Here is a 24,662-nt window from a genome sequence, read left to right as displayed (position 1 = left end):
GACGGTGTTGTTTACATGCAGTTAATTCTCTGACTTTCTATTTTCACAGGCCATTATGTTCGAGACATATGCATCTATGGACTCGGGGATTTAAAATGGATCATTGAAACACCTCATATATTTGCCAACAAGTTTGAGCCTCTCAAATACCCTCTTGTGACAGAATGCTTAGAGAGCCGCTTCAGACTTAAAGTACTGAAGCAGGCGGAAGTCCGAGTACAGCCACATTGGCAGCATACAAAACACAGCCACTTTAATATGAAATTAGATGCTGGAAGAGATGGGTAAACAAGAAAGGCAAGGAAGATTATCTGCAGCTTCAAACTACAAACCTTGGTCCTAAACAATTTGAGAAGTACTATTTGCCAGTGCCCCTTATATGGCTAACCCTCGGATGATGGAATTTAATTTAAACAAACGCAAGACAAAGAGCTCAAAAGCCAAGCTAAGATTTTAAATTATCTGTGAAGAGGAAATCGAGCCATCAAGATGATTTTTTGACTACTGTAGCCCACAATATAAGGAAACCTCCAATAAAGCAAACTGCAATTTTGACCTTTTTTGTACAGAACACGTCAACCTCTTTGACTCTCTTCTATTTGGTCACAGCTACAATAAAGTTTACGAAAAAAAAATGATCTTAAAAAAATAATATCTATTTTTCCTGTAAAATCATGGTTACAAGTAATCCTTATTGATTGTGTACAACGATGAGCATGCCTACCAGCTGTTAAAAGTGCTAACATAGGATGGAATTTATCTACTGATATTTTTTAGCTTGCTGCCCTAAAGGAACATTTAATTAATAAAAAAATGTAATGTAAAAGCTATACGAAGTGTCAAAATGAAACCATTGCTAGCTCAGGCTCTGATCTCTCGGGGCCATTTCGTGCACATATACCATTTTCAGTGACCTTGGATCAAGACTGTAACATCTCTGACAAATCCACCCTAAAGAGGTTTGTAGATTCAGCTTTGTAGACCATCCCTGCTACAAGACAGTATACTGTGGATAAGATTATTTACAAATGGATGACACTGACTCTTTCATCTGAAAACGTATGGTCTAGTTGAATGATATTACCATTGTTACAAGGTAGCTATATTATTTACATTAGGCATACACGCAACTGTTTAAAGAAAACGCTTCATCGGTTTCTACAAATTAGTTCAAGTAAATTAGTGTAATTACAGTAATTACTATTGCATAGAAATGCAATTGCCAGGCACACTGCCCACCGTGGTCAATTGTTTATTTATCTCTGGCACTCGGAGAAGGATCATACAAGAGCTTGACGTTATTGCTTCGACCAGAAGCAACATTTCAATTATCCCTTGTTGCTAGGACCAGCGTAGGGGGTGAAGCGGGTTACAAAGAGGTTAAAGATGGAGGGGCAGACATTTGACGGAAGGAACTGACTGGCAGATAAACAGACACATACAAACACAACCCCTTGTCAAAGTCTCTTAAACCCTACATTCAGCTTTATAAATACTGGCCACAACAGTACCCTCTCAAATCATGCAGAAGTGGCACTAATAATCAGCATTGTACACAAGATTTTCTACAGGCCGCCACAATAGAAGAAAACGAAGCAGCTATAAAAGATAAAAGGTTTATCTAGTGCTATGGGGCACACTTTTGTTTCACATGAGATTACAGCAAGGAGCCACACTCCTCACTGCATGGCAAGATAATGCTGGCCACTCTCAGTGATAGCTTGACACCAATCCACTCCAAACGTCCTATGTCAGTAGACAGTTTGTAGACCTGAAGCTATCTGTTACCTTGGACTTTTTACTCGTACGTTGGTGGTGGGCCACCAAAGAGCAAAGCAGGGGCTTTCTTTTTTGTCAAATTCAGAAATGTTGAAAATCACTTGCATTCTAGATACCACCACATTTTAAAAGCTGTACTACCAGCTTAAGTATCCAACGTACGAGGCAGCTCTCAAAAGAAATAAGGATGCCCAGAAACAGCAAAGGTTGGAGGAAATGGTCACACTTCACTTAATGATGCAGTCAGGCCAGCATCCCTCTGCATACTTGGAAGAATGGCTAGAACAGCTTCAGCATCCAAGAAAACACTGGCCTTCTGGCCAGGTATCACACAAACTCCTTGCCATTTGCGAAAAGGTCATGCCAGACCTGCTGAAGATCTTACTCCCCTAAATAGGTGTGTCTGTTAAGGCCTGGGATTTCCAAGTAAATACTTGATTTTAATTCATCACCCTTTGCTTCAAAGCAGAACATTTTCTGCAAAATGTATTCCTTCTTTCAATGATGGAGGAGGTGGAGGAGGAGGAGGAGGAGGAGGAGGAGGTGGTGTGTGTGTAATTTATAAATATTTCTTATCTAAAAAAAAAAAAATTATGTTACGTTCTAATAAAAATAAAAATCTGAAATCCACTTAAATTCACCAGGTATGGTTAGGTAACCTTATCATAACTCTTGTTCATCATGCCCTGCCCATGACCTTACACATGAAATCACTAATTGCATCTCAAATGAAACAACTTACATTATCAAAAGATACCACTGCTTTGTTCACTTTGCATTAAAAGTGTACTAAGTACATTAATATTGAATTAATGTTACTTTTTATTATAGTATGGCAACAAATGACAAGGTCATTATTAGTTCACTACCATTTAATTTGCCTAAAAATGCACCAAGTGATGATTGTGTAACTGCTACTATAGAAACACATCTCCCCTTTTGCAGCTACAACCATGAAACAAACATATACACATCCACATTCTCACGGTCACCATTCACCACCACAAAAATAAACTCAAAAGTTATAAAAATCGAAACACGTAATATCAAATTACAGCAAATCTCTACCATACATAACAAACACCACCCAACAGAGACAGCATATGTGTCAGAAACCCATATTCCCACCTCAATATATAATCGAGCACAACAGAACACATATACCTCCTTAAGCAATATACAGACAATTTTTCTGAGCCAAAAAACCCATCATATTTAAAATAAGATACGTACATATCAATAGCAAATATATTCAGTTTAAAGAAACTTGTGTCATCGAGTTCTTTCTTTTACGTTCAGCCGTGCACAACAGGACTAAAAAAATATTGAGAAAGCCAATAGTTCTCTCGTATGTAAAGACTTAATTCGCTTTGCCAATGCTTGTTTCAGTATGTCGTTGTGTAGATAGGCGACACTGTCTGCACACTCAAAAGTGGTAACGGTAGGTTTGCCACCTACCCTGTACTTTACCTGCATGATCAGTATTTTCTGAGCCTCGAAAGGCAACAAATATTGAAAAAATTCTGCAAAAGTTGGTATTTTCCACTTTGAAACAAACTTTAAATAGCAACTAAATTAAGAAATCGTTTCAGATGTATTTTAAATGTGTTCAAACTGTTCCCAAAAGATTTTTAAAGTTAATAGAAGGAATTGCTGGAATAGCAAAAGAATACTGAGGATTTTGTACAAAATTGTGTTCAAGCATCAGCCACTGTCCTTTCTAAAATATCTGGACACAACCAAATGGGCATATTTTTTTTCGGAGAGCAGACAAATGTTCTCTCTCATTCGTAACACAAATTTTTATCCTGCTTGAGGTAGCAGACTCACTGAAGCCATGAGTCCAGTCACGGTGTTTGTATTTATGTGTGCTGTGGAGTGAAGTAGAGTGTTGTAGAGTGAGGTGTAGTTGAGGAGAGTGGCGTGGAGAAGAGAGTGTCCGAGTGGGGCGGCGTTGAGTAAAGTAGAGAGATGTAGAGTACAAAGGCATAGAGTAGAGTGTTGTGGAGTAGAATGAGTAGAGGATCAGCTATAGTCGAACAGAGTGTCAGGTAGAGTAGATTGTCAGGCAGAGTGGAGTGTCAGACAGCAGAGTGGAGTGTCAGACAGCAGAGTGGAGTGTCAGACAGCAGAGTGGAGTGTCAGACAGCAGAGTGGAGTGTCAGACAGCAGAGTGGAGTGTCAGACAGCAGAGTGGAGTGTCAGACAGCAGAGTGGAGTGTCAGAGGCTGGAGTGGAGTGTCAGAGGCTGGAGTGGAGTGTCAGAGGCTGGAGTGGAGTGTCATAAAGTGGCGCATTGTGGAGTGGTGCATTGTGGAGTGCATCATTGTGGCATGTGTGTAAAATCTGAATAAGTAAAAATCAAATCCTCCCAAAGCAGTCTGGAGCGAGATCGGCAGGTAAACTAAACCAGTCCAGCTACAGCTGACCAATGAAGACAAAAGAAGTTAGAGTGACAAAGATGCAAACCAATAGTAAGTAATGGGTAGGCTCTAAGACTATTTTAAGTTTAAGGTACAATGGACCTCAAAGAAACAGCACATAAATGCTGCCTCTGGCAAGACACAAAAACAAATGCTACAACAAAAACATTACTTCGAAAACGCTTCATTACGAAAATATTCCATTCATATGACAGATGAATCAAAATCATTACATTAATACACAAATCAAATCTAATGTGTACAGCACTATTGTAGATGCATATAAAAAATTATATAATAGGATATGTCATCAGTGATGTCATCAATGATGTAATTTAACAGTCAATCATGAGCAGTGCATGACCGGGACACAAATTATGATTTCTCTACCTAATCATAACTGGTGAATTTCAGTGGTTTTAGATTTTGTTTTGGGACCATAACTTTAACATTTACTGAAATAAACACAGTGAACGCAGAGGTTAGATAGCTGTAACAATTTTCTAAGAGTTATAAGAACAACTTCACTTTAACTGTGTTTTTTCTGTGAATATATAATATGTTGAAAAGGATTTTTTTAGATTGCTAATAAATTTTGCACTATTTGACACATCTTGGTGAAATCTTGTACATTCCTGGTGAATCTGGATAAGATTGGCATGCAAATTTCGTACAGATCCCTGCAGGGAGAATAAAGTGAACAGTGGTGGGGGAGGGGGTGTATAAGGGTATGCATTACACATCTTAGTTCCCATAGAAAACTATCCCAGATTTGGCATGAAAGTAGAACTTTACTTAGAGAAGTGCCTTTGCTCTAGTTCATTAGGTTTAAACCCTTTCAGTTATTTTTCAGATACTAGCTTTTGAAAAATGTGTAAAATTTAGAGATATCCTGAATGTTGAAAAGTTTTTTTTGATTTGCTAATAATTTTTTGAGCAGTGCAACAAATTTGTACGAAAACTCATAACATGTTTAGCTTACTCCCTACAATTTCCAAATTGTGCAGATCAGTCAATGGGGGGGGGGGGGGGGGGACGCCTTAACTGGGGTGAGGGTAAAATGATTTTGCTAATTACCAAGTGAGCATCTGTTCTTGACATGTAGAGCTGTAGTTTCACATGCTTTGCATACTCCTGCCATCTAGTGTTGGGTCCGGATGCTTGCAAGTTGTTTTTTCTTCGAAGAAGTCTTTCTTAGTCACTAAGTAAGGTGACTTCTCCTTTCGGTGATAGTGCGCATGAGCATCAACTCTAATGTTAGATTATTTCCCCACGAGAGGGTGAGAATGGAGCAAGTAGGTGTAGTACAGAGATGTCCATGTGTACATAATGTAATAATGCAAAACTGCAACAGCTACAGGTGCCCGGGGATCTGGGAGGGCGCATGTGAATCTACAGCTCTAGATGCCATGACAGATGCTCACTGGGTAAGTAGCATAATCCGTTTGAGGCATGTGTGCTGTAGATACACATGCTTTACGTACACTATATATATCAGCATTCTTCCAGAGCGGTGGCTAACCAGTAGATGTTGCAGCTGTTTGAAAAAGTGTTTTTAGCACTGCTTGCCCTACATTGGCTTATTGACGTGCTAACAAATCCACACAGTAATGTTTGGTAACATTGTGTGGTGTGGACTATGTTGCTGCCTTACAAATATCAGCTATAGGGATGTTACCTAAAAGGCATTAGATGCTCCTATTTTACGAATATATATAGGAGGTATAGATAAAGTTCGCTTAGCTTTAGTGTAACAGGTTTGAATGCACTTAACTATCTAACTTGCAATACCTGATTTAGACATGGGATTGCATTTGTGAGGTGTAGCAAATGTAACAAACAACGGTTTTCTTTCGCGAAAATCTTTTGTTCTTTCAAAGTAGTACAATAGCGCTCTTCTGACATCAAGAATATGAAGAGCTTGCTCTGCTACCAAATCAGGTTGAGGAAAAAAAACACAGGCAACTCAACTGATTGGTTGATATGAAAAGCAGAAACCACTTTGGGAAGGAACTTTGGGTTGGTACAAAGAACTACCCTGTCTCTATGAAGTTGAAAGAAGGGTTCCTCTAAGGTTTAAGCCTGTAGCTCACCAACTCTCCTCAATGAAATGATAGCAATGAGGAAGGCCACTTTCCATGAAAGAAACTGTAGTGGACAGTTGTGTAATGGCTCAAAAGGTGGACCCATGAGCCTTGTAAGCACAAGGTGCAGATTCCAAACTGGTGCTGGATGTCCCCTGGGTGGTATTATTCTCTTAAGACCCTCCACAAACGCTTTTAATTATTGGAACCTTGAACAAAGAAAGATGTCTGTTTTGCAAATATGCAGCTACTGCTGCAAGATGTAAACAAATGGAAGTGTAGGCTAAACCAGCACGCTGTAAATGCAGAAGGTAACAAATGATATTTTGAGTAGATGCATCTAGTGGATTAATATTGTTATTAGTGAAATATAAAAAAAATCTTTTCCATTTTGCTGCATTGCATGCTCTGGTTTCTAGCTTCCTTTAGAATCATCATACATTCTGGTGGCAAGTTAAGATATCCAAACTCTGACTTCAGGAGACAAATAACTAGATTGAGTGCCTTGGGATTTGGATGTCGGACTTCTCCATGGTTCTGAAAGGGAAGAGGGGAATTAAGATGTAGCTTTTGATGTGGAACTACTGACAGTTCTAAAAGTGTTGTGAACCACGGCTGATGAGCCCAAGTGAGAGCTATTAGAATCAGTGTGAGGGATGTTTGTTTGAGCCTCCGAACCAGAAATGGATGGAGAGGGAGAGGCAGCAAAGCATAGGCAAATATCCCTGACCAATTCATCCATAGGGCCTTGCCTGTGAATAGAGGGAATGGGAACTGGGAGGCGAAGTTTGGACATTTTGAGTTTTCTACTGTGGCAAACAGAGCTATTTGTGGGAATCTCCAATGTTTAAAAAAAGAAAAGAGAACCTGGGGATGAAGTTATCACTCGTAAATTTGTTCCCGCCTTCTGCTTAGGAGGTACGCAATCTTGATTGTCCACTCCTGGAAGGAGCTCTGCTAGAAGGTGGATTCTGTGATGAATTGCCCAACGGCAAATTGTCTGAGAGAGGCATGACAGTTGCAAAGAATGTGTCCCCCCTGTTCTTGTACATTGCTGTCATGTTTTCGGTGCAGGCTAGGACAACTTTCCCTATAGGTGAGACTGAAATGCTTTCAGTGCTATATATACAGCTAGAAGCTCTAGATAGCTGATATGCAGACCTTTGTACTTGTTGTCCCATAGACTTGAATTGTCAAGTTGTGAAGATGGGTACTGCACCCAACCTGTGAGGGATGCGTCCACTGTTAGTACAATATATGGAATAGGGTCGATGAAGGACCGCCCTTTTGATATGTTTGGTGTGTTCCACCACTGCAGAGAGCGATGGGCGCAGCTGCCTACCAACACTAGATCTGTTAATTGACAAAGACTGATTCCACTCATCTATTTTGTTTTAATGAGTTTATTATTATTTCTTAAAGATTTTTTTAACATAACATAATAGCCTGTATACATATTATGCATCCCCCATCACCAAAGGTCATTGGGTATTACAGTATGTATCAACATTATACACTCTCATTGCCGTGGCTAGTTTGCAATTCTAATGCATGTTCAGGCGATGATCTGGCACATGAGCACGCAAAGAGCGTACGAAAAAGGGGAGGGGGACGATATAGAGGAAGACAAAAAGAAAATCTCTGCCGTCATTTACAGTATACAATTGTACTGGGTGACAATACTCTTCGTCCATCACGTCCACACATATTAAGGGTCATATCTACCCAGGCATTGGATCAGCCAACCTATCTACATAATAAGAAGCAGTTGTACGCGCCCTTGTCTGTGCATCTGATGTGCAGTTTTCAAGTGTAAGGTGTTATCAGCACCCAGGCGCGCTGTGTTTACACCAGTAAGACAGACTCCACTGATGTGCTCAACACTCCTGTAGAGGATGCATGCGCAATCTTGCATGAGGCACTATTTCGATGCATGCCATCATCCCTAGCAGTTGCATAAACCTCCTGACTGCTAAGGATTGATTGATTTTATAGGGTTTTCCTGCTATAAAAAATCTTAGGTATTTGCGATGAGCTGGGTGAACCGGAATATGAAAGTATGCATCTTTTAAGTCCAGGGTGGACATAAAATCCCCTTGCTGTAGCAGTGGAAGGACCTGCTGAAGCATGACCATGTAAAAATGTTCAGAAAGTATGTACAGATTTAATGTCCTAAGATCCAAAATTGGTCTTAAGGAGCCATCATTCTTGGGAATTAGAAAATACAGAGAGTACACCCCTGAACCTTGGTACTGTAATCGAACTGTTTTTAGAATTCCTTTTGTTAAAAGAGCATGTACCTCTTGTTTGAGGAGCTGCAGGTGCTCGGACGAGAGTTTGTGAGTGTGAGGTGGTAGGCTGGGAGGATTGCTGGTGAGCTCCAGGCAACAACCATTTCGGATAATGTCTAACACCCATTTGTCGGAAGTTATGGATTGCCAAATGGGGAGAAATTGTTGAAGCCTTCCACCGACAGGTGTTAAATGATCAGGGGGAAGCGTAGGTAAGTCACTGCTTATTAGGGAAATGGGAGTTACACGTTGGTTTGCCCTTACCCCACCTTTAAAATTGTTTCCTATGTACCCTCCTCTAAAGAAGCCTCTACTAGAAGAAGGTTGAGTGTTGGACTTATACGAGGAAGTTTTAGGTTCTGAGGATGTACTTTTAAACCATGCCCTATAGAATGACCGACGAAAGGAGCCTCTACTTAAAGGAGTCTGAAGCGCTCCAATGGATTCCGCCACGTCCGTGTCTTCTTTCATATTTTCTCAAGCCTTATCAAACTAAGGTCCGAAAAGATGTTTGTCAAAAGGAGTGTTATTAATAGACTGTTGGACTTCTGGTGTAAAGCCCAAAATTCTAAGCCAGGCATGACTACGTAAGAGAATGCTGATGTTAACTTCTCTTGCTGCAGTGTTAGCAGCATCAAGAGCACATCTAATAGAAGAGTTAGAAATTAGCTTCCCTTCTTGAAATAGCTTTTGTGCCTTTTTCTTGTGCTCTTCTGGGAGGTACTGAAGTAGACCTTCCACCTCATCTCAGTGTGCCCTGTCATAACTAGCTAATAGGCCCTGAGTGTTGGCAATGTGCCGGTGATTAGCAGCTTGAGCAGCTACCCTTTTACCAGATGCGTCAATAAGATTACATTCTTTATCTGGGGGTGGTGTATCCCCAGATGTTTATGAGTTCTCTCTTTTACAAGCATTCAAAACTACCAGGGAATCCAGGGGGAGCTGTTCTTTAATGAAAACCGGATCAGAGGGTGATGGTTTATATTTTTTAACAACCCTGGGTGTTAAGATTCGTGCACAAACAGGATCCTCAAAAATGTCATCTGCAAGTCTCATCATGCCTTTTAACATAGGGAGGCTGACTAACTCTGTGTGATGGCCTTAGTGTCTCAAATAACAAATCATCATCTAAGGCCTCTTTAAGCAGTATAACCCCATTATATGCTGCTGCTCTGGAAATCAGCTCCAGATAGGATACGTTATCATCTGGAGGTGAAGGTTTTGCAGGGTATAGGTCTGGATCAGTATCCATGGGTGGAACAATATTATAATCATCCCATGGATCTGTAGGTAAAGAAACATTGTCATCATCATCCTCACCTCCTAAATCAGGCTGTGTGTGAGGAGATCCCTGTGGTGTGTAATGCGTCTGAGCCTGGAAGTATTGATAAAGGTGGAGACGGAGGTGGTGGAGGGGATGGAAAGGTATGATGGATAGGACTTGTAGCAATGTCTTTCTTCTTAAGTGGGATATTTTATCCAGTGTCCTCTGAACTGACTTTCCTTTTGGAAGGAGTTTTAACTAATATATGTCCAGTGTCTGGATTGATGAAGAGCTTTTTCTACTTTGGATTTAATCTGTCCTTCATAATGTCCAAGATTGGTTCCGGGGGATGTGAAATATCTTTTGATGGAGGCACCGAAGGTTTTGGTGCTGAACCAGACTTGTCCTTCTTGTCCTTGGAAGAGGAAAGTTTCGGCTCGAAGCAGACTTTTGTTTCAAGCTAGAGGATTTCAGCTCTGAACCAGATATGGCTTTTGGAGCGGAATGTTTCGGGTCCAAAGACGATCTGTTTCGGCTTGATCCCGAGCCAAGAGACTTGACCACTTGTTTCATATTTGAGCCTGAGGGCTGGGCGTCAGAAACGTTGTGTCAGTGCCTACCAAGACCTGAAGGTAGAGGTGGTGCAGAAGCCTTATGTTTAGTAAAAGATAGTTTATGGGGTATGGGGGTTTTGCTGCTCATGACACCCTGTCCTGCTGGAATGTCTTCTGACTCCAACTCAATGTCGAGGTCGGAATCTAATTCTGGGACCGAGAAGGCCTCCTCTTCTTACGCAGCTGCCGCCTCTTCCTGTTAGGATTCTTCTCCGAAGATATCTGGAATCTGTTGAGCGCCTTGGCGCTGCATTTCTGGTTGTCGAGCCCGACGATCTCGAAGAGTTTTTCTCAACCTGAAAAAACTACAGGCTTCACAGTCTTTTTCCTTGTGCTCCGGTGAACAGTACAAGTGCAGACCTGGTTTAGATCAGTGCAAGGGTTACTTGGAGTGGCACCAAGGACAGAATTGAAACAGAGTCCGTTCCATCCACAGAGGGGTGGATCAACGCAGCTAGGCCCAAAGGCCGCCGACTATGTTTTTGACCAAAGATGAGAGACTTTTCCTATCGAATGGATACACAGAGAGAGGAAAGCATGTACGACAATGTTAGACCTGACATCATTGGCTTGAGTCTCTCCTCCATTTTTTCTGTTTGCCTCTACTGTTTTACGATGTTTTGCTGGTATATGCTTTGGGCGCCGTGTCACTGCTGATCAGTGCCATAGCGCAAGTGCTCCCTAGGTTAAAATAATGTATCTATTGTATCCATGTTTGGCTTACTTGGTTTACTGTCAGTCCCTAGTCTAGTGCACCAGGAGTGCCAGGGCTTGTAAATGCAAATGCCGCTCGTGGGCTTGCAGCACGTGTTGTGCCACCCACAGGAGCGGCTTCGTAAAAGAATGTCTACGGGTCGGTCATTGCGAGACCCACGTGCAGTCTTGTACTGTCACGCCGGCAGCGCAGGTATACCTACTTGCCAGCCCCTCCAACCTTCCCTTAACTTCATGTTAGTCACCCCTATGGTAGGCCCGTGGGCAGGGTGCATTGTAAGTGTAAGGTAGGACACGCCTGACCAAGTTGGCATGTCCTGATAGTGAAGTCCCGCCATCTTCGTGCTTCACTATTGCGGGGTAGCCTGCTCTCCATTGATTAGAATGGGCAGCCGGGATTATTAATGCTATGATCCTAGCTGGCTCGGAGAGTACGGTGCAATGTCGAGTTTGGTATCCCTGAACTCGGGGTTTAATTACGCATCCGTTGGTGTGGATGGTTTTTGGACTCTGGGTTCGAAAATAGCACTTTTAGAAAGTGTCTATTTTCTTGCCTAACCATATCTGGTTTCTGCTGGTCTTGCGTGTGTGACAGGAGCTGGGTGGCTCCAAGAGGTCTGGATGAGTCAGTGTGGGATGAGTGGGACATTACGTTGAGAGTAGGGGGAGAGTAGTTGTTGATAGCCTGCCTTGCCTGATACAATGCTGGCTCCACCTCCTGCCAAGCGACTGATGGCTCTGTACCTGCCATGGACGATCCTAGCCCCACCTCCTGCCAGGAGGGCGATAGCTCTGCTCCGGCCAGTATCGATGTTGGCTCCACCTCCTGCGGGGCGTCTGAGGACCCGGCCCGGCTCAATGAATAGGCCAGGTGCTACTGCCTAGCTCCACCCACCACAGACCCAGGATGTTGGGAAATCCCCGGCATAGACAAAGGGATCAAAGACGAAAAGGGGTATAAGCGAAGGACCCCTGAACTAGGAAATTAGATCACTTCTGACAAGGAACCCTGTAACCAAGGACAAGAAGCCTGCTGATCTAAAGGACTGCCTACCCCTTCTGCCAGTGTGCTGTTGTTGGGGGAATCCTGCGGTGCTTCTTTATTTTTGCCAAGGAACCAGGAGAGAGGAACTGGGTGTGTACTCTCACGCTTGCTAAGAAAATCTCCAAGGACTGGAAGAGTGCCAGTCTCCTGCTGAAGTCACAGGGCTAAAGGACTTCATCTGCTAAAGGTGCTATTTGCTGGAAGTGTGAATCCAGCACCTCGGAAAGGAACAGCAATCACGATGACCGGACGGTGGGCCCGACCGACGCCAGCAGCAACGCCAGTGAGTGGGAGTACGGCTCTAACTCCAGAGGACCTCGTGTCTGCACCGCTGCTGATCGCATCAACCGTGTGCCCTTCGACGCCGTGAGCGCTGCTCACTCTGTGCAACTGCATCATCGACAACGCCTGCTGAGGCCTGATCGACACCGGAGACGCGACACCGGATTGCTCGACGCCGCTGACCATCGTGTGCTTCATTTTCCTAAGGTACTGTGTTGTTGGGGGTCCGTGTGGCTCCAGGCCCGACGCAGCGCTCCTCGCGGTCGACGCCGAACCTGTGGATTATCTTTGCCTCGACGTTGTGTAGCTCCCGTGTGAGTTACCCTGTTGCTAAGAACTGTGTTTCCAAGAAGAAGATTTGCTTGATACTAAAAGACTTTTGTGCTAAAGAAGAAACTACCTTTGAACTATCCTTTTTCCTTCCCGAACGTATTTATTCCGATTGTGTACAGTTTTGCCGTTATTTGGTCTTGTGCTAAGCCTTATATAAAAATACTTATTTTTATAATACTACGGTGTCGTGTCCATTTGTAGTGCATTCACTGTGTTACTGTATGTGGTCATAATTGCTTAACGCACAGCCTCTGAGATAAGCCTATACTGCTCTGCCAAGCTACCGAGGGGGTGAGCAGGGGTTATCGAAGGGTGTGATCCCCTTGCCCTGACTAGAAAAGGAGTGTCCCTATTTGTCAGAAGTGCATACCTCTGCCAACTAGAGACAGCCGGTTCTAACATTGGTGGGTCAGCGGTGAGGATTTGGACTTTGCATTTATGACCCATGTACAGTGATTAGTGAGCGCTACATAGTGAAAGCAGACCATAGCGCAGTCACAATTTGATTCGGAAGGATCCTATTTTTGTTCTCCGCTTTCCGGAAACTTGATTTTCTGAACACTGCCAGTTTTTACCATGAGTGACAACGGAGTCACTGCCCCTGCTATCATTGTTGTGGAGGAGTTCGAGAGGAGTAAGCTAAAGAGATACAAGAAAGATGAGCTGAAACACTTTTGCGACCAGTTTAAAGTTCCTACCACCGGCCTCTCGAGAAAAGATGATTTTCGAAAAGCATTACAGGCCTGGTGGGAGTCCAGAAATCCCTCTGATGCGGTGGTGGTACCCACAGAGGAAGGGGATGAGGAGGTGCCAGTGAATGGACCTATGCCCTCTCCCGGAAGCAGTGTTTCCTCCAAAGGTCTTTCCCCTGATGAAAGAGAAGAAAGGGCGAAAGAGCGAGCTTACAACATGGAGATGGCAAGGCTAAAAATAAATGGGCAGTTGGAGTTAGAAAATGCAAGAGGTAGAAGGGAAGCTGATTTAGAGATCAAAAAGTTGGAGTTTGAGCGAGAAAAGTTAGCTTTGGAGCGTGAAGCCAGGTTGAGGAAACTGGATATCCAAGCTAAAAAGTTAGAGTTGAATCCCTCTGGTGGCAGCATTCCATCCGAGCCTGCAGAAAGTAAGTTTTACTTCCCGAAAGATGTGATCAAAGATTACAATAAGAATGAAGATATTGGTCAATGGTTTAAAGCATATGAGTTAGCATTGTTGGCCCACCAGGTCCCTGAGAAGAATTGGGGAGCGGGGTTGTGGGGTCGCTTTGTGAAGGAGGGAAGAGATACCCTGTTAGACATGCCTGTAGCGGATAGGATGTCGTATGCTCATATGAAAGATGCTTTAATGTTGCGATATGGCTTAACCCCCGAGCAGTACAGACAAGCTTTTGGAGAATGTAAGAAGTTGCCTGGTACGACGTGGGTTGAATATGTGTCTTATTTTTGCAGAGCCATGGATGGTTGGGTAAAGGGCAGCAACGTGGAAAGTTATGAAGCTCTTTATGATTTGTTTGCTTGGGAGCACTTGTCTAATAACTGTTTTCCAGAGCTGCGCCAGCACCTGATTGATAGCAAGATATCTAACCCTAGAAAACTTGCTGAGGAGGCGGACCGCTGGGTCAGTACCAGGGTCCACAAGGGTCCAGTGGGAGACTCAGCCAAAGGTGGGCAGGGTCCCCAGCAGAAGAGTGGGGGGGACAAGGGAAAACAGAAGGAGTCTCAGAAAGGGCCCCAAAGTAATCCCCAAGGGAACCAAGGGAAAGGTTCCCAGCCTCCCCCTGAGAAGAAGTCAGGGGCCCCGACGGGTAAACCTGTTCATAGGGGCCCCCTAACCTGCTACGGTTGTGGGCAGGTGGGACACCGGTTTTATGACCCCCAGTGTCCCAAAAAGGATTCGAATGCACCGCCGCGTGCACCCCCTCGTCAGTTGGCAAGTGTAGCCTTGGGGGGGGAGGAGATGGTTGTCCATGGTGGGAGGGGTCCCGCAGAAATGTCCCTGGTCTCGCTAGGAGACATGCAAATGGTCCCTCCACCCCCTCTGCCTAGTAACACTAGTAAATATAGGCAGTGGGTGACCATTAATGGCCATAGAGTGGAAGCTCTCAGAGACACCGGAGCGAGTGTGACAGCTGTCAAGTGTCACTTGGTGTCCAGAGAGCAGGTGGTTCCCCACGCATTCTACCCCGTGATAGCTGCCGATAACTCCCAGAAAGAGTGTGAGGTGGCTCAGGTTTCCTTTGAATGGGGGGGAGTTTCAGGTACTCTTCAGGTTGCTGTGAGGCCCGCCATGCCTGTCGATTGTCTCGTGGGCAATGATTTAGAAGACTCCCCTTGGGCTAAGGTGGAGAGAACGGCGCACTTGAAAATGTTGGGTGTGCCAGAGTGGGTGTGTGCGACCACTCGTTCAATGACAGTGAATAAGGGTGTTGATGGGGTCCCGGAGCCTGAAAGTACGGCCCAGGACCCAGCTGTAAAGGGAAGAGGCAGGAGGCGCGGGAAACCGGCCCCCGTAGTTCCCGTGGTCCAGGAGGAGGTAGACCCTGAGGGGGATGCCCTGGAGCCCACAGGGGAACAAATTGCCGAACTGGGAGATCTGCCCGAGCTGACCCATTGGCAGCAGGACGGTGGTCCCTCCAGGGAGGAATTCTGTGCGGAACAGAAGGAGTGCCCTTCTCTTGTGGGCATGAGGCAGCATGCCTCAGCCCAATCCTCAGGTGATCAGTCAGGGTCACATTTTGTGTACTGGGAGAACGACCTCCTGTATAGCGAGCCTAAGGCTGCTGAACCTGGGTCAGCCCGTGTGCTGGTGGTACCCCAGCGCTTCAGAGCCTTCCTACTGGGTTTGGCTCATGACGTACCGTTAGCTGGACATCTGGGGCAGGACAAGACCTATGACAGGCTTGTCACCCATTTTTATTGGCCTCAGATGCGTAGGGATGTAGACATCCATTGCAAGACTTGTCGCACTTGCCAGGCAAGTGGGAAAAGCGGAAGGAAGCAGAAGGCTCCCCTCCAACCTTTTCCCGTGGTCAGCACCCCCTTTGACCGGGTGGGTATTGACATTGTTGGGCCCCTGGACCCCAAGACAGCCCTGGGCAACAGGTTCATCCTGGTCTTGGTGGACCATGCCACGAGGTACCCGGAAGCCATCCCTCTCAGGACAGTGACGGCCCCCGTGGTGGGACGGGCACTGATGGGTGTTTTCTCCCGGATGGGGTTCCCCAGAGAGGTGGTGTCCGACCGAGGCACCAACTTCATTTCGAACTATATGAAGTCTCTGTGGAAGGAGTGTGGGGTAACCTACCGGTTCACCACTCCTTACCACCCTCAAGGAAATGGGCTGGTTGAGAGATTCAACCGGACCCTAAAAGGCATGATTATGGGTCTTGAAGAACCAATGAGGCGGAAATGGGACGTCCTCTTGCCATGCCTGTTGTTTGCTTACCGTGAGGTGCCGCAGAAGTCTCTAGGGTTCAGCCCCTTTGAGCTCTTATACGGTCACCCGGTAAGAGGACCTTTGAGTCTGGTCAAGGAAGGCTGGGAGCAATCTCCCAGGAAACCTCCCCAGGATGTATACAGCTACATGCTGGCCTTTCGGAACCAGACTCGGCGCTTCAGAGAACTTGCTCAGGCAAATCTGGAGGCCAGCCAGGAGGAGATGAAGCGTTGGTACGACCGGAATGCCACTCTGGTAGAGCTTCAGCCTGGTCAGGAAGTGTGGGTCATGTCCCCTGTGGAACCTTGTGCGCTCAAGGACAGGTGGACTGGGCCGTTTAAGGTTGTGGAGAAGAAGAGCGATGTCACCTACTTGGTGGACTTGAAATCTCCCAGGAACCCCTTGCGGGTCCTGCATGTCAACCGTTTGAAGCCCCACTTAGAAAGGTCCGAAGTGGGCATGCTCCTAGCTACAGATGATGGAATGGAGGAGGAGAGTGAGCCTCTTCCTGACCTCCTGTATGCTAAAGAGCAAGACGGGTCGGTGGATGGTGTGGTCCTCTCTGACACACTGACCCTTGAGCAGAAACAGGATTGTCGCCAACTGTTGGGACAATTCCCGGATCTGTTTTCCTTGGTTCCGGGTGTCACGCATTGGTGTGTCCATGACGTTGACACTGGAGACAGCCCTCCTGTGAAGCACAAGGCTTACAGGGTGACTGACAAGGTCAGAGCGTACATTAAGGAGGAGGTCTCCAAGATGTTCGCGTTAGGGGTGATTGAGTCCTCTAGCAGTCCTTGGGCCAGACCAGTGGTCTTGGTCCCGAAGGCTGCAGCGCCTGGTGCTTCACCGGAACTCCGGTTCTGCGTGGATTACCGAGGACTCAATTCGGTCACGAAGACCGACGCGCACCTCATCCCCAGAGCTGATGAGCTCATCGATCGGTTGGGGGCTGCCCGGTACCTTAGTACGTTTGATTTAACGTCTGGGTACTGGCAGATCGCCTTGACTGATGGGGCAAAAGAGAGGTCAGCATTCTCCACACCAGATGGGCTATACCAGTTCCGGGTGATGCCCTTTGGGATGAAGAATGCCCCTGCCACCTTCCAGAGGTTGGTCAACCAGGTCTTGGCTGGACTGGAGGACTTCAGTGCCGCCTACCTGGACGACATCGCAGTGTTCAGCGCCAGCTGGGAGGAACACTTGTGCCACCTCCAGGAAGTGTTGTTGGCCCTGCGCGGAGCAGGCCTCACAATCAAAGCCAGTAAGTGCCAGATTGGGCAGGGTTCTGTGGTGTACTTGGGGCACCAAGTAGGGAGCGGCAAGGTTGCCCCCCTGCAACCCAAGATTGATACCATCCTGGCTTGGGCGCCGCCCAAAACCCAAACGCAGGTGAGAGCCTTCTTAGGACTCACGGGTTACTACAGGAGGTTTGTCAAGGATTACGGCAACATTGTGCACCCCTTGACTTCGCTGACTTCCCGGAAGCAGCCACGAAATGTGATCTGGACTGACGCCTGTCAGACGGCCTTTGACACCCTGAAAACTGCAATGTGCACAGCACCTATACTCCAGGCACCCGACTTTTCAAAAGAGTTCATTGTTCAGACGGACGCTTCAGAGCATGGCGTGGGGGCTGTTCTAGCTCAGGTGAATGAAGAGGGCCGAGACTTGCCTGTAGCCTTCATCAGTAGGAGGTTACTTCCCAGGGAAACGAGGTGGAGTGCGATAGAGAGAGAAGCATTTGCTGTGGTCTGGGCACTGAAGAAGCTAAGACCCTACCTGTTTGGGACTCACTTCCGGGTTCAGACAGACCACAGGCCCCTCAGATGGTTGATGCAGATGAGGGGTGAGAATCCGAAACTGTTGAGGTGGTCCATTTCTCTACAGGGGATGGACTTTACGGTGGAACACCGCCCTGGTACAGATCACGCCAATGCTGATGGTCTGTCCAGATTCTTCCGCCTTAGTGATGAGGACTCCCTAGGTTAAGGGTAGTTCTCCCCACATTTCAGCTGGAGGGGACACGTGTTAGACCTGACATCATTGGCTTGAGTCTCTCCTCCATTTTTTCTGTTTGCCTCTACTGTTTTACGATGTTTTGCTGGTATATGCTTTGGGCGCCGTGTCACTGCTGATCAGTGCCATAGCGCAAGTGCTCCCTAGGTTAAAATAATGTATCTATTGTATCCATGTTTGGCTTATTTGGTTTACTGTCAGTCCCTAGTCTAGTGCACCAGGAGTGCCAGGGCTTGTAAATGCAAATGCCGCTCGTGGGCTTGCAGCACGTGTTGTGCCACCCACAGGAGCGGCTTCGTAAAAGAATGTCTACGGGTCGGTCATTGCGAGACCCACGTGCAGTCTTGTACTGTTACGCCGGCAGCGCAGGTATACCTACTTGCCAGCCCCTCCAACCTTCCCTTAACTTCATGTTAGTCACCCCTATGGTAGGCCCGTGGGCAGGGTGCATTGTAAGTGTAAGGTAGGACACGCCTGACCAAGTTGGCATGTCCTGATAGTGAAGTCCCGCCATCTTCGTGCTTCACTATTGCGGGGTAGCCTGCTCTCCATTGATTAGAATGGGCCGCCGGGATTATTAATGCTATGATCCTAGCTGGCTCGGAGAGTACGGTGCAATGTCGAGTTTGGTATCCCTGAACTCGGGGTTTAATTACGCATCCGTTGGTGTGGATGGTTTTTGGACTCTGGGTTCGAAAATAGCACTTTTAGAAAGTGTCTATTTTCTTGCCTAACCATATCTGGTTTCTGCTGGTCTTGCGTGTGTGACAGGAGCTGGGTGGCTCCAAGAGGTCTGGATGAGTCAGTGTGGGATGAGTGGGACATTACGTTGAGAGTAGGGGGAGAGTAGTTGTTGATAGCCTGCCTTGCCTGATACAATGCTGGCTCCACCTCCTGCCAAGCGACTGATGGCTCTGTACCTGCCATGGACGATCCTAGCCCCACCTCCTGCCAGGAGGGCGATAGCTCTGCTCCGGCCAGTATCGATGTTGGCTCCACCTCCTGCGGGGCGTCTGAGGACCCGGCCCGGCTCAATGAATAGGCCAGGTGCTACTGCCTAGCTCCACCCACCACAGACCCAGGATGTTGGGAAATCCCCGGCATAGACAAAGGGATCAAAGACGAAAAGGGGTATAAGCGAAGGACCCCTGAACTAGGAAATTAGATCACTTCTGACAAGGAACCCTGTAACCAAGGACAAGAAGCCTGCTGATCTAAAGGACTGCCTACCCCTTCTGCCAGTGTGCTGTTGTTGGGGGAATCCTGCGGTGCTTCTTTATTTTTGCCAAGGAACCAGGAGAGAGGAACTGGGTGTGTACTCTCACGCTTGCTAAGAAAATCTCCAAGGACTGGAAGAGTGTCAGTCTCCTGCTGAAGTCACAGGGCTAAAGGACTTCATCTGCTAAAGGTGCTATTTGCTGGAAGTGTGAATCCAGCACCTCTGAAAGGAACAGCAATCACGACGACCGGACGGTGGGCCCGACCGACGCCAGCAGCAACGCCAGTGAGTGGGAGTACGGCTCTAACTCCAGAGGACCTCGTGTCTGCACCGCTGCTGATCGCATCAACCGTGTGCCCTTCGACGCCGTGAGCGCTGCTCACTCTGTGCAACTGCATCATCGACAACGCCTGCTGAGGCCTGATCGACACCGGAGACGCGACGCCGGATTGCTCCACGCCGCTGACCATCGTGTGCTTCATTTTCCTAAGGTACTGTGTTGTTGGGGGTCCGTGTGGCTCCAGGCCCGACGCAGCGCTCCTCGCGGTCGACGCCGAACCTGTGGATTATCTTTGCCTCGACGTTGTGTAGCTCCCGTGTGAGTTACCCTGTTGCTAAGAACTGTGTTTCCAAGAAGAAGATTTGCTTGATACTAAAAGACTTTTGTGCTAAAGAAGAAACTACCTTTGAACTATCCTTTTTCCTTCCCGAACGTATTTATTCCGATTGTGTACAGTTTTGCCGTTATTTGGTCTTGTGCTAAGCCTTATATAAAAATACTTATTTTTATAATACTACGGTGTCGTGTCCATTTGTAGTGCATTCACTGTGTTACTGTATGTGGTCATAATTGCTTAACGCACAGCCTCTGAGATAAGCCTATACTGCTCTGCCAAGCTACCGAGGGGGTGAGCAGGGGTTATCGAAGGGTGTGATCCCCTTGCCCTGACTAGAAAAGGAGTGTCCCTATTTGTCAGAAGTGCATACCTCTGCCAACTAGAGACAGCCGGTTCTAACAGACAACAATGCCGTCCAGGGTAGAGTGGATTGCACACCAAGGGGAACCCGAAGGATGGTTTCGAACCAGAGCGTAGCAATACACGTCCAAACCCGATGGCGGAAAGAAGACAATCTCACAATAGAGCTGATGCCCATGCGCACTATCACCGAATGGAGAAGTCACCTTACCTCGTGACTAGGAAAACTTCTTCGAAGAAAAACAACTTGGAAACATCCGGACCCAACAGTAAATGGCAGGAATATGCAAAGCATGTGTATGTACAACACACAGGCCTCGAACACAAGTTTATTTATTATTAACTCTGGCACACTGCGTTCCTGTGGAGAGAGCCTGTGGTGGGACTACCAGCTCCAGAGGGCCGCGGAGGCTTGCAGTGGATCACCCGCACCTCCCCTTGCTACAGAAGGTACTTCAAAAGCCGTAGTTCCCACCCCCCGGGACTCTCGCGGGCGTGCGCCAGGCTAAGCCCGGGCAAAGGGCGGGCCGTCTGTGGCCGTCAGGGGGCGGCAGAGGCTGGGCTGGGCCCCACCTCCGTGAAGTCCACCTGGAACCTGTATGGTGAACAAGAACACAGTTGTGGACTAGCTAAAAGGTAAAATCACTGTATATGAATGACTGGACTGGGAAATCGCCCAAACAACACTGTCTGAGACTTAAGCAGGGTTGAAGCAGGACTATTTATTGCTGTTTTGTCGGGGTGATTTGGTGAGCTCTACAGTTGGCCTTGTTTTTTCCTAATCTATATTGGGTGTTTTTCGTTTTTTTGAAGTGATTGTATCTTAACTAATACACCCGCAGAATCCATACACAATGGCCAGCGTGGTACAAACAAGGTCATAAAAAACTGAGCTTAAATATTTCACCCAACTCCCGCTCTGCAACTAAACCGGCTCAGTCCACAGCAATTGACAGAATGTTGCGAAAAGCCATCGGTGCGGTTGCCACCGAAATCGAGCGCACCGAGAGGCGACTCTCACTAACCTCGCAAATCGAACTTACGTCCCTGTCCCAAGAACCCGAGACCGACATGGCAGTAACCCCCCCAAATGCCCTAGCAACTCTCCCTCGAATGATATCCCCTGCTCCCAGCTGGCGATCACTGATATTTTAGAGACACCTATGGTGGTGGGGAAGAGACAAACAGTCAGAAAAAGGAAGACAAGTACTAAGAAACCTAGGCAGAAGAGGGGAAAACTATTACTGCCCCAATTGAAAACAGTAATGTGGCTACAGAGATTCCCAAGGGACACGTGTCGTTACCACAAGTACCCACGAACTGGGTATCCCAAATCATTAGTGACTTGCAGAATTATTTCGAGTTGCTCATCAATACTCAAATGAAATTAATTCCAAGACAGCTAGATAAAGTGGTAACTCTGGTCAAAACAAAGGGGGTGAGGGTGGGCAACATTGCACCTTCATCAGCAACTCCCAAAGTCACTGAGACGTACTACGCCTCCGTTAGTTGCACCATTAACTAACCCTTTAGAAGTGTAATCTACCACTGTTATGCGCCCCCTATTGCACCTAAACCTCCAACAGCCCCAGACAAGCTGTGTCCCCAATGGCCACACTGCGAGCGCAGGTGATGCTATTCGTGTCGCATCAACACACATCCCACAAGTCGCGGTTCAGGAGCAATTGCCTTGAGAATTCGCACTCCTATGCCAACAGGAAGGGCCACCCCCGAAGTAATTACAAACCTTCTACCATGCATAAACTTGCCCCCAGAAGCGGCCCCCTATGTAATCATGCTTACGGGGGTCCCGGAGCTGAAGCCAGACTGCACCGAGGCTTATGAGGACCTTAAAAATAAAACTATGTTCTGGCTGAACAAGAACAGGCCACTGATAGGGAATGAACAAGGGGAAATTCTGTTTGCTCGGAGGGTGAGCTGGTTGGGGAACAGGCCAAAGGATGCTACTGGCGACTGCGTGGTGGTCAATTTTGGGAACCACCGCATAGTCGACCAAATGTTAAGTTGGGGACCATTTAGCCAATCAAGTACCATCAGATCTTTGCCCCTGAGCTCTTTCTACCCAAGGGGATGTACATGTCCCGGACTAGGCCCTAGATGGCGAAGTAGAAGGGATAGAGCTTTGGGTGAGTTGAGTCTCTACCGTCTAATATCATATGTTTCCTATAGAAATCAGGGTTTTCCTAGCCTCAAGAATAGATTTGACCCCCCTTATGTCTCTGGACGAGCAGGACTGACTGAAGAGTAACAAAACCTCTCCTATCCTCATTAATCTTGGCGTTGAGGCCCCGGATGGGACCCCAACGATCTGTGATGTGGTCCCTCCTAATTCTGGAAATCTGCGCGGACTACTGGTCAGACCACTGGGGAGTGAGGATGCCCCAGGGCCGGATCACCTCCCCGTGCACCACCAGCAACTAGAGAATTCATATAATCTGCCTAAGCCTAATGAGGACCTAATAGGTCACGGGTCAAGTATAATAATGTAGCCACGTCACACCCCAGAGAGACACAAACGCAGGAGGGGATAAAACTGGTCTCGTGGAATATAGCCAGACTATCAGCAAAATTTGACAACCAGGAGTGGAGGAAGTACATCACCAGGTTTCAGGTAATCTGTTTACAGGAAACCTGGGCGATAGACTGTATCCCCTTTCACCTAGCAGGATATAAGTGTTTCTCCATGCCCGCATTGAAGTCAACATCGGGAAGAGCCATGGGAGGACTTTCTATATTCGTAGATTTGCAGTTGGAAGGAGTATGGACCAATTTAAACTGGCCAACAAATAATTTGCAGGCTCTGGGGGTTCCACACTAATGGGCTAAATGTTATTTTGATACATTTGTATAATGCAGTGGCAGCTAATGGGAGGGGATGCACAATAAGAGAATTAGATAACCGTTTACGCAAATAAAAATACCTGAGGAAGGGAGCGGTGGCCCTTCTAGTGGTTTTAGTGGGCAACTTTAATTGCCAACTGTGTCCAAACCTGACCCCTGTTAATGAGGACTGGTATCGATGTTAGCTGGAGGAAGGCCCTCATTTCCAGCACTTTGGTGAGGGAATGGAATTGGACAGGGTATTGAAAACTCACACCCTAGTACATACTCTAGATCTAGTGGCTATAGGAAGTGGAGGGGAGGTTAACACAACTTTCAAGGGCAGAGGGTGTCGCTCCTTTATAGATTATGTAGTGGTCTCTAGCCTATTTAGGAACTGGATAAGAAGGGCAGAGATTGAATGGAGCATATTCAGATTTCACAACCCCTTAGTGCTGGTAATAGCAAACCCGTCCGCCAGAAGTGGTAAAAGAAGTGTAGGGGTAGCCAGCATTGGGAGAGTAACTGATCAGGGGATGCGACTCAGATGGTCCAAAGTGGATTGGACGCTTTCTATAAATCTCTAATGGAGACAGGGAATTAAATGCTCGGGTGTGTCTCGATCTATTGGTGGAGGGATTCACCGTTGTCAAAGCATTTGAGGAAGTGGCGCTCTTAATAGATGGGCTATTAAAGACCACAAAGCAAGGGAGAGCAAACGCCACCCCAAGATGGTTTGACCGCGACTGTTCCTGGGCACAGAAAGAGCTAAAATCTAGCTTGAAAATTGTACCACGGGATAAGTCACGTATCGCACAGTGCAGGATAGCATACAAAAAGGTGCTTAGGTGTAGGAAACACTCCCTCCAATCACAAGCCTGGGAAGATCTAAGGGACGCTGCGGACAGAAGGGATCTAACTGCATTGTGGAAATTAATAAACAACCCTTGTTTCCAGGATGCAAATGCACCAGAAGTTGGTACCACCATCTTGCCAGCACAATGGTATGACCATTTTAAAAGCTTAAATAATCATACTGTTGAGTTTAACAAGGATGAGGGGAAGGGATTCTGGTGGGCCACTACGACTAAATTTTCCTTGAATGAAGTAATAGCAGGGCATTCAGGGTTTAACGAAAAACAAAGCACCTTTATTTGAGCAAGGTGGACCTTTGGGCCCCCATACTCACAAGGGTGATTAATGCAGCGGTCGCAACTAGCCTCCCAGGTTCATGGTCCTCGGCAACAATAGTTCCCATCTTTAAAAAAGGGAATAGGGACAACCCCCAGTGCTACCGTCCCATATCTTTGATCGATGTAACTGCCAAAGTGCTGGGACGAGTAGT

The 24,662-nt window shown here is 46.7% G+C and overlaps 2 protein-coding genes across 4 annotated transcripts in view; one reads left to right on the top strand and one right to left on the bottom strand.

Annotated features, from left to right (window-relative positions):
- Nucleotides 1-1,961, top strand: part of LOC147706042 (putative beta-1,3-galactosyl-O-glycosyl-glycoprotein beta-1,6-N-acetylglucosaminyltransferase 7) — a 59,462-nt gene extending 57,501 nt beyond the window's left edge. For both annotated transcript variants that reach the window (XM_086932492.1, XM_086932493.1), the window contains exon 4: nucleotides 50-1,961. In XM_086932492.1, coding sequence (XP_086788618.1) covers nucleotides 50-288 — 239 coding nt within the window. In that variant the 3' untranslated portion in view covers nucleotides 289-1,961. The remainder of the gene's footprint in view (nucleotides 1-49) is intronic.
- The window catches only part of RTF2 (replication termination factor 2), a 429,729-nt gene that overhangs the window by 238,531 nt on the left and 166,536 nt on the right, over nucleotides 1-24,662 (bottom strand). The gene's annotated exons all lie outside the window — the stretch shown is intronic.

This window comes from Lissotriton vulgaris, chromosome 7 (genome assembly GCF_964263255.1).
Source record: "Lissotriton vulgaris chromosome 7, aLisVul1.2, whole genome shotgun sequence".
Lineage (NCBI taxonomy): Eukaryota > Metazoa > Chordata > Amphibia > Caudata > Salamandridae > Lissotriton > Lissotriton vulgaris.
Note: the sequence above shows the minus strand (reverse complement) of the source record. Positions and strands in the feature narration are given on the sequence as shown.